The 11,388-nt window shown below is 35.0% G+C and overlaps 1 protein-coding gene across 1 annotated transcript; it reads left to right on the top strand.

The window, feature by feature from the left end:
* The first annotated feature begins 3,287 nt into the window (after positions 1-3,287).
* LOC121866730 lies at positions 3,288-10,985 on the top strand. Its single transcript, XM_042366430.1, has 4 exons — positions 3,288-3,362; positions 8,406-8,613; positions 9,807-9,938; positions 10,461-10,985. Exons 2-4 carry the CDS (start codon positions 8,438-8,440, stop codon positions 10,612-10,614), a joined length of 462 nt encoding a protein of 153 aa, XP_042222364.1. The 5' UTR covers positions 3,288-3,362; positions 8,406-8,437; the 3' UTR covers positions 10,615-10,985.
* The last annotated feature ends 403 nt before the right edge of the window (positions 10,986-11,388 follow it).

An 11,388-nucleotide genomic window follows, 5' to 3' on the forward strand; every position in this document is an offset into this window, starting at 1 on the left:
TACTACTACTACTACTATCATTATTATTATTATTATTATCATTATTACTACTACTACTACTACCATCATTATCATTTATTATTATCATTATGCTACTACTATTTATCGTTACTATCATACTACTACTACTCATCGTATCATTATTATTATCATTATTACTACTACTACTACTACTACTACTATCATTATCACTACTACTACTACTAATATCATTATCATTATTATTATTATTATCATTTTTACTACTACTATCATCATTATCATTTTTATTATTATCATTATTACTACTACTACTATCATTATCATTATTATTATCATTATCACTACTACTACTACTACTATCATTATCATTATTATTATCATTATCACTACTACTACTACTACTATCATTATCATTATTATTATTATTATCATTATTACTACTACTACTATCATTATCATTATTATTATTATCACTACTACTACTACTCATTAACTATCATTATCATTATTACTCATTATTACTACTACTACTACTACTATCATTATCATTATCATTATCACTACTACTACTACTACTACTCATTATCATTATTATTATCATTATTACTACTACTACTACTACTACTATCATTATTATCATATTATTATCATTATTATCAATATTACTACTACTACTACTACTACTATCATTATCATTATTATTATTATTATTATTATTATTATTATTACTACTACTACTACTACTATCATTATCACTTACTTACTACTATTATTATTATTATTATTATTATTATTACTACTACTACTACTATCATTATCATTATTATTATCATTATACTACTACTACTACTATCATTATCATTATTATTATTATTATTACTACTACTACCATCATTATTATTATTATTATTATTATTATTATTATTACTAATACTACTACTACTATCATTATTATTATCAATATTACTACTACTACTACTATCATTATCATTATTATTATCATTATCACTACTACTACTACTACTATCATTATTATTATTATTATTACTACTACTACTATCATCATTATTATTATTATTATTATTATTATTACTACTACTACTACTATCATTATCATTATCATTATTACTACTACTACTACTACTATCATTAACATTATTATGATCATTATTACTACTACTACTACTACTATCATTATTATTATTATTATTATTATTTTACTACTACTACTACTTCTATCATTATCATTATCATTATTATTACTACTACTACTACTACTATCATTATCATTATTATTATCATTATTACTACTACTACTATCATTATCATTATTATTATCATTATTACTACTACTACTTCTACCATCATTATCATTATTATTATAATTATCATTATTACTATTACTACTACTACTGTCATTATCATTATTATTATTATTATCATTATCACTACTACTACTACTACTACCATCATTATCATTATTATTATCATTATCACTACTACTACTACTATCATTATCATTATTATTATCATTATTACTACTACTACTATCATTATCATTATTATTATCATTATCCCTACTACTACTACTACTATCATTATTATTATTATTATTATTATCATTATTACTACTACTACCATCATTATTATTATTATTATCATTTTTACTACTACTACTACTCCCATCATTATCATTATAATTATCATTATCACTACTACTACTACTACTATCAGTATCATTATTATTATTATTATCAATATCACTACTACTACTACTACTAACATTATTATTATTATTATTATTATTATCATTATCACTTCTACTACTTCTACTATCATTATCATTATTATTATCATTATTACTTCTACTACTACTACTATCATTATCATTATTACTACTACTACTATCATTATCATTATTATCATTATTATTATTATTATTATCATTATTAGTCCAGATTCAGTTTTGAAAAATAATGAATATTTTGGGCAAATGGAGATTTTTATTAATATATTTATATTCTCTGCTAATTAATTTCTATTAATTCGTTTATAAAAAAATATTGCCTATTTTCTTTAAGGCGTCGTTTACTATTATAAGATAACTAGATTACTACAGGTACTACTTATCTTAATAGTATTGTACCACCACAATGTCTACAATAATAACAACACCAACTACTATTAACGGCGTCCAACCTCCCCTCTCTACACCTAATCTAACAACAGCAGCTAAGTTAGTTAAGGTGTGAGCGGCCTCATAAACTGACTATATGTGTTGTTGACTTAGCTTCCCAAGACGCTCTTCCTCTGAGACACAACACGGCAGCGTCTCTACTCGGTACGTCTCGTTAAATAGGGATAATCAACTACGTCTCGATAAATAGCGATAACCACCTATTTAAATATCTACTATCTCGTTAAATAGGGATAATCACCTATTAAAATATCTTCTGTCTGGTTAAATAGCGATAATCACCTACATCTCGTTAAATAGCGATAATCACCTATTTAAATATCTACTGTCTCGTTAAATAGGGATAATCACCTACGTCTCGTTAAATAGGGATAATCACCTATTAAACTTTGAAAACAAACTGATTTTTTTTGACAAATATGGATAATTTGTATTTTCATTACTAAACCTTCATGGAAATTCCTATGTGGTAAAATGTATTATTCCATTTATAGGTTAGGTTAGGCATGAAATATCTTGTGTATTTTGTGTTAACTTCTAACTGGTCAGAATTGGCAAGTAAACCATACTAACCTAACCTAACCTAACCTACTAACGATATAATCTGGTTATCTTACACTGTAATAGTAAACGACGCATTAAAGAAAATAGGCAATATTTTATTATAGAAATTAATTAGCAGAAAATATAAATAAATTAATAAATATCCCCATTTGCCGAAAATATTCATTATTTTCAAAACTGAATCTGTAATATGCATACGTACATACATAGATGCATACATATATTCATACATACATACATGCATACAGTATTTATAACATGAAGGTCTCGGTAACAGATGCGCCACATTGTAAACCTGTAACAGTGTTGGCAGTGACGTCATACTTAAGGGGCACCAAGTCATTAATGTTAACTCATTTGTATAGTGGAGTTAATACAGTGGTTCATCAACAAGGTGTTCAGGTGTACTCAGGTGTAGAGTACCTTCATCAACAGGTAAATCTCTTTACCTGTCATTTATGTATATTGTCAATCTTAAATGTTTCTATAAAATAGGGATGAGAAACTCGGCGGTGTAGTGATGCATTGTGGGAGTTGGGGTGAAGGGGGGGGGAGTGTTTATATTGGCCTGCGAGGAGGAGGAGAAGCACAACACTATTACTAGTACACCTGTACACAGGTGAGTATTGTGTGTCAAGCGAAGTGTATTAGTAAACTTATACCCCGCCATAACCGAGTTGTTAGACCATCACAACACGTGACCATTATAACTTGTAGTTAACATTAACAAGTTATACCTGGTAGTGGTAGTACTGTAATATAGACCATCACAACACGTGACCAATATAACTTGTAGTTAACATTAACAAGTTATACCTGGTAGTGGTAGTACTGTAATATAGACCATCACAACACATGACCAATATAACTTGTAGTTAACATTAACAAGTTATACCTGGTAGTGGTAGTACTGTAATATAGACCATCACAACACGTGACCAATATAACTTGTTGTTAACATTAACAAGTTATACCTGGTAGTGGTAGTACTGTAATGTAGACCATCACAACACGTGACCAATATAACTTGTAGTTAACATTAACAAGTTATACCTGGTAGTGGTAGTACTGTAATATAGATCATCACAACACGTGACCAATATAACTTGTAGTTAACATTAACAAGTTATACTTGGTAGTGGTAGTACTGTAATATAGACCATGTACTGTAATAGGTTCTGTAGTTAACACACAAGTTATACCTGTAGTAAGTAGTAATTGCACAGACCATCATAACATGACCAATATAACTATGTTACTAACAAGTTATACCTGGTAGTGGGTAGTACTGTAATATAGACCATCATGACATGACCATTATAACTTGTTGTTAACATTAAGTTATACCTGTGTGTAGTAATTGTAATATAGACCATCATAACACATGACCAATATAACTTGTAGCTAATATGTTATACTCTGGTAGGTAGTACCTGTAATATAGACCATCACAATGTGTGACCAATATAAATTTGTTGTTAAATATTAATAAGTTATACCTGTAGTGGTAGTACTGTAATATAGACCATCACAACATCGTGAGACCAATATAACTTGTAAGTTGGCTACTAACAAGCGGCACGGTAGTGGTGGTACTGTAGACCACTGTTAACACGACCAATATAACTTGTAGTTATCATTAACAAGTTATACCTGGTAGTGGTAGTACTGTAACATAGACCATCACAACACGTGACCAATATAACTTGTAGTTAACATTAACAAGTTATACCTGGTAGTGGTAGTAGTGTAATATAGACCATCACAACACGTGACCAATATAACTTGTAGTTAACATTAACAAGTTATACCTGGTAGTAGTAGTACTGTAATATAGACCATCACAACACGTGACCAATATAACTTGTAGTTAACATTAACAAGTTATACCTGGTAGTGGTAGTACTGTAATATAGACCATCACAACACGCACTGGGCTATAACTTCTGTAGTTACACAATAAGTTATACCTGGTAGTAGTAGTACTGTAATATAGACCATCACAACACGTGACTATAATTTGTTGTTACATTAACAAGTTATACCCAGTGGTAGTACTGTAATATAATCTCATCACAACACGTGACCAATATAACTTGGTTGCTAATACTTGTCAAAGTTATACCTGTAGTGGTAGTACGTAATATAGACCATCACAACACGTGACCACATAACTTAAGCGTTAACATTACCGTTATATCGTAGGTAGTATCGTAATGCGACCATCACAACACATGACCAATATAACTTGTAGTTAACATTAACAAGTTATACCTGGTAGTGGTAGTACTGTAATATAGACCATCACAACACGTGACCAATATAACTTGTAGTTAACATTAACAAGTTATACCTGGTAGTGGTAGTACTGTAATATAGACCATCACAACACGTGACCAATATAACTTGTAGTTAACATTAACAAGTTATACCTGGTAGTGGTAGTACTGTAATATAGACCATCACAACACGTGACCAATATAACTTGTAGTTAACATTAACAAGTTATACCTGGTAGTGGTAGTACTGTAATATAGACCATCACAACACGTGACCAATATAACTTGTAGTTAACATTAACAAGTTATACCTGGTAGTGGTAGTACTGTAATATAGACCATCACAACACGTGACCAATATAACTTGTAGTTAACATTAACAAGTTATACCTGGTAGTGGTAGTACTGTAATATAGACCATCACAACACGTGACCAATATAACTTGTAGTTAACATTAACAAGTTATACCTGGTAGTGGTAGTACTGTAATATAGACCATCACAACACGTGACCAATATAACTTGTAGTTAACATTAACAAGTTATACCTGGTAGTGGTAGTACTGTAATATAGACCATCACAACACGTGACCAATATAACTTGTAGTTAACATTAACAAGTTATACCTGGTAGTGGTAGTACTGTAATATAGACCATCACAACACGTGACCAATATAACTTGTAGTTAACATTAATGTTGTTTCGGTAGGTAGTGTAATAGAACGATCGTATAACATGTACCAATATAATTTAGTTAGTTATCGTTAACAAGGTTATACTCTGCAGTGGTAGTACTGTAATATACCATCACAACACGCACTAGCTTGCACCTGTATACACAATAAGCGTTTTGTAGTGGTAGTACTGTAATAATGGAGGACCATCACGACGTGACCCAAATATAACTTTGTGTTGGCATGGCCGTTATACCTGGTAGTGGTAGTACTGTAATATAGATCACAACATGACCATATAATCAGGAAGTTAGCACAGTGTCAGTTATACCTTTGGTGAGTAGAATGTAATATAGACCACTGTTAACACGAACAATATAACTTAGTTGTACATTAACAAGTTATACCTGTAGTGGTAGTACTGTACAGCAGACCATCGTTATGACCAATATAACTTGTTGTTAACATTAACAAGTTATACCTGGTAGTGGTAGTACTGTAATATAGACCATCACAACACGTGACCAATATAACCTGTAGTTAACATTAACAAGTTATACCTGGTAGTGGTAGTACTATAATATAGACCATCACAACACGTGACCAATATAACTTGTAGTTATCATTAACAAGTTATACCTGGTAGTGGTAGTCTCTCACTTTCTAACGTTTGACAATAATGTTAAAAATACTTGTATGGGCTGTAGTCGGTAATTAACATACAGAGCGTGATACACGCCGCCAGTTACATGTATAAACATACACACAATATACCAACAACCTTCCCTCAAGTTAAGTTATACTGTTTATTGTACAGCACAGTACTGTATAGTACAGCACAGTGCAGGACAGTACTGAAAGGTACAGTACAGCACAGTGCAGTACAATACTAAAAGGTACAGTACAGCACAGTGCAGGACAGTACTGAAAGGTACAGTACAGCACAGCGCGGTACAGTTCTAAAAGGTACAGTACAGCACAGTGCAGGACAGTACTGAAAGGTACAGTACAGCACAGCGCGGTACAGTACTAAAAGGTACAGTACAGCACAGTGCAGGACAGTACTGAAAGGTACAGTACAGCACAGTGCGGCTGGTACCAGTGCTGCGCAGTGCTGTTACAGCAGGACAGTACTGAAAGGTATAGCACAGCACAGCGCGTACACAGTACTCAAAGGGTACAGTACACAGTGCAGGACAGTACTGAAGGGCACAGCACAGCGCGGCAGCCAGTAATTGTGCTGCATGCAGCATGTTGACAGTGCAGGGCAGTACTGAAAGGTACAGTACAGCACAGTGCGGTACAGTACTAAAAGGTACAGTACAGCACAGTGCAGGACAGTACTGAAAGGTACAGTACAGCACAGCGCGGTACAGTACTAAAAGGTACAGTACAGCACAGTGCAGGACAGTACTGAAAGGTACAGTACAGCACAGCGCGGTACAGTACTAAAAGGTACAGTACAGCACAGTGCAGGGCAGTACTGAAAGGTACAGTACAGCACAGCGCGGTACAGTACTAAAAGGTATAGTACAGCACAGTGCAGGGCAGTACTGAAAGTTGTGGTAGTACAGTGCTAAAGCGCGGTACAGATTGTGTTGTACAGCAGCACAGTGCAGGATAGCATTGAAAGGTATAGTACAGCATAGCGTGGTATGTACTAAAGCAGCAGGCTGCAGTTGGTGCAGGTCAGGCATTGAAAAGGTACAGGTTGTTACTAAAAGTGCAGAATAGCAATTAAGAGGTATAGTACATAAAGCGCAGCATAGTACTAAAAGGTACAGATGTATAGTAAAGAGATAGCAGTGCAGTACTGTTTAGTACAGCACAGCGCAATACAGTACTAAAAGGTACAGTATTGCATAGTACAGCATAGTGTAGTGCAGTGCAGTACTGTTTAGTACAGCATAGTGCAGTGCAGTGCAGTACTGTTTAGTACAGCACAGCGCAATACAGTACTAAAAGGTACAGTATTGCATAGTACAGCATAGTGTAGTGCAGTGCAGTACTGTTTAGTACAGCACAGCGCAATACAGTACTAAAAGGTACAGTATTGCATAGTACAGCATAGTGTAGTGCAGTGCAGTACTGTTTAGTACAGCATAGTGCAGTGCAGTGCAGTACTGTTTAGTACAGCACAGCGCAATACAGTACTAAAAGGTACAGTATTGCATAGTACAGCATAGGGTAGTGCAGTGCAGTACTGTTTAGTACAGCACAGTGTAGTGCAGTGCAGTACTGTTTAGTACAGCACAGTGCAGTACAGTACTATATATTACAGTACAGTACAGTATCCGCTATTACTTTTTAACTTGTTCTCAAAAGCTGAAGATAATGAGGCAAATTAAACAGTGTAACATAATTATTACTATTATTATTATTATTATTATTATTTATGATGGTCATTTATCATCCACGAAATTGTTTGAAATTTTTACCATTTGTTAAGTTTTCTTATTATGAGTGTTGTTGTTAACATGTTTACACTTATCAGGTGTTACGCCTGATCCTTCGAGATCGGCTAAAACAGAATTAATGATGTATGTTACTTTTACTAATTCAGATCAAGGTGTAACTAAGGTGAAAACATAAACAATTATTATTACTGCTAACATGAACATTAAACATTTCATATTATATTCTAAGTCGAAGGAGATAACTATAATATGTGATAATAAACACTATATTAACCCACAAAACTTGTTTAGTTGTTACAGAAAAGTGAACAAGTTGTTTGAGGATGAAGTACATGTTGACGCTACTGGTGGTGACCGTCACGGTTGTGGGAGCAATAGACAACAAAACTGCTCCGGTAGATCCAGTGATCCTTCCGTGTGGCCCCCACACCATGAAACTCGGCGATGTGGTCTTGGTGCAGTCACCAGGTTACCCCGCCCGCCTGACCAACAAGAGCAGGTAAGATCATCCCCAGTTCACCTTCACAGGTACACCATAACACTACAGGTACACCATAACAATACAGGTAGTCTCAGGTCAATATGTTTGTGCTGTTGCTTCAGTTAAATACATGTTCACGTCTGCAGTCATATTAACGTAAGTTACTGTAACTTTTAAACGAGGATCCTCAAGGTGTTTAATGTTTCTCTGAAATTAAAGGTGTTCCAATATGTCTAAGACCAGGGTTGCCATACGTCCGTATTTTCCCGGACATGTCCTCCATTTAGGTCTCGAAATCTTCATCCGGAAGGAATTTTTAAAATTCTTCAAAAGTCCGGAATTTCAGCTCCCATCATTTTCTCCACGGAAAGAAACATGAAACTGTAATGACGAGAGAGAGAGAGAGAGAGACTGTGAGAGATGGGAGGTGGAAACAGTAGAGATCTTGTTCAGTTCTCGTCAGCTGATAAGTCACGTGTACGCCTGTACGGTGGTGTCAACTTAGCTGCTAGCAGTTTTTGGGGTAAACTGTAGTGCCATGTACTGCTTTTCCTTGTTCTTCAGCCACGCGCATTATTATAATTTTTTTATTTAGTTGCTATTACAGCCACATATGAAATGTTGAAAGTATACCATTTTTTTCTTATGGCTTTTTTTACACTGTAGCATTTGTTTTTCTTGTCCTGCTTTTAAGGCATTTTAGCAATTTCCAACCACAATCTAGCCACTTTCGTTATATTATTTACGTGTGTCGACAACTATGACGGTGGCCGGTGGTTGGCCAGTCTTTAACCTGCAGTGACAGTGTTTGATCTTAGTCTTTGTTGTGGGTTTGTCGCTTGGTGCCACAGCTAGTGCTTACGATTTGTTGTACTTTTCCAGAGCATAAAAGGGTCACGGCTGCATAAATGTTACATAGCGCCAAAGTGTGTGCCATGCGGGGGGGGGCGGCTGATGTCTTCGGGAACGTCCTCTTTTTTTAATGTTCAGATATGGCAACCCTATCTAAGACACAATACCAAGATGACAAACTAAATGGCGTCCAAACTGTAACCTTCCCGAGGATACAAAGACGATTACAGGTGTTAGTTCTACCTGTGTTCCTCTAACATTATCACCACCACAGGTGTTACTTCCACCAACACCTGTATTCCTCTAAGATTATTCCGTCTTCCACAATAACGTCTACAGGTGTTCACTCCTTCCCACAGTTGTCAACAGAATATCGTCTGCCAGTCACCGCCTGCCATGTTTGAAGTCAACTGCGAAGTATTTAACCTGGAAGACCTCTCCACCTGTGCCAATGAACGACTCATCATATCCTACAACACCACTTCCTCCACGTATGTGTTACACGGTACAACAACACCACCACCACCACCACCACCTCTACTACTGTTACTCTTACTACCTTTACTACAAACTAAAAAAAACTTTTTCTGCTATTGTTATTATACAATGCAAATAGTATTACAATACTGGTTCTCCTTAAAATTACACTACTACTACTACTACTACAACAACTACTACTTCTGTGTGTGATGTTGATAGTAACATTAGAAGTTACTGGACATAAAGACAATATGTGATCCAGTCATAACAATACTTGGATTATTTTTATCTATCATTAAACCTTTACTTTTGATGTTGGTAATATTATCAAGTAATAACACTCTTACTAACTTGTGATGCTTCAATAACTATTACTTTAATTACAACCACTAACACATTATTACTCCTGTTACCTCGAATACTTTGTCTCCTCAGTCTGAGCATAAACTGATAATAATACCTCACTATAACCTCCTGCCGGTCACTATAACCAGCCAATGTTAATTACTATATGATGGCGTTATCCTCAACAGATTCTGCGGGAATATTACATCTACCTGGGTCTTCCCCACCAACGAGATGAACCTCGAATTCATAACCAATGGCCAGCATAACTCCCCTGGGTACAAATGTTCCATCACGTGCCTAAGAGAACAAACCAATGACCAACCACAACAAGTAATGTGAGAAGCAGCTGCCTCTCTCTTACCTGCACCACGACTACCAGGACCACTATGAGGAATTCCTTGGGATTTGTTCATCTGAAGGAGTGACATGCTAGTGTTCCAGGCTTCACTAACCCCTGGACCCGGAAACCTGACCAAACCTTCCTATGTCAGCCTGGCCTAATGTAACCTGTCCCTTAATGACCTAACCCACCTATCCCCAGCAAACCCTAAATTTATCACCTCTAACATGACCCAATGTAACCTAACCAATACAGCACTTTATAGAGACATGTCATCACTACTTGTGTAAGACTTTATCAAGACATTATATATTATCTATTAATCATTTAGAGAATCTTGGCAGAATATAATAAAATATTGCACCTCAAACACTGTTTATGTATATAACCTAAACCACTGAAGAAAGCCAACCAATAATGAATACAGTACAATCCATTCCAGTCCAGTCCATTCCAGTCAGGTCCAGTACAGTACAGTACAGTACAGTACAGTACAATACAGTGCAGCGCAGTACAGTACGTCCCCAACTGTGCTGTACAAAATATGGTCACTAGAGGTACAACACCCTAAAGACAGAAATAAACACTTACATCAGTTAAGTAAGTACTGTACTGTACTGTACTGTACTGTACTGTACCATACTGTACTGGACTGTACCGTACTGTACTGTACTGTACCATACTGTACTGTACTGGACTGTACTGTACTGTACTGTACTGTACCATACTGTACTGGACTGTACCGTACTGTACTGTACTGTACTGTACTGTAC

The sequence above is a fragment of the Homarus americanus genome, unplaced genomic scaffold (genome assembly GCF_018991925.1).
Source record: "Homarus americanus isolate GMGI-L3 unplaced genomic scaffold, GMGI_Hamer_2.0 scaffold29856, whole genome shotgun sequence".
NCBI lineage: Eukaryota > Metazoa > Arthropoda > Malacostraca > Decapoda > Nephropidae > Homarus > Homarus americanus.

Bases quoted from the DNA above. Each gene is read 5' to 3' on its own strand.
- LOC121866730 (XM_042366430.1), top strand. From the start codon at position 8,438: ATGAAGTACATGTTGACGCTACTGGTGGTGACCGTCACGGTTGTGGGA. The intron at 8,614-9,806 runs GTAAGATCATCC...TCCTTCCCACAG, and splicing joins CGCCTGACCAACAAGAGCAG to TTGTCAACAGAATATCGTCT. The intron at 9,939-10,460 runs GTATGTGTTACA...TATCCTCAACAG, and splicing joins TACAACACCACTTCCTCCAC to ATTCTGCGGGAATATTACAT.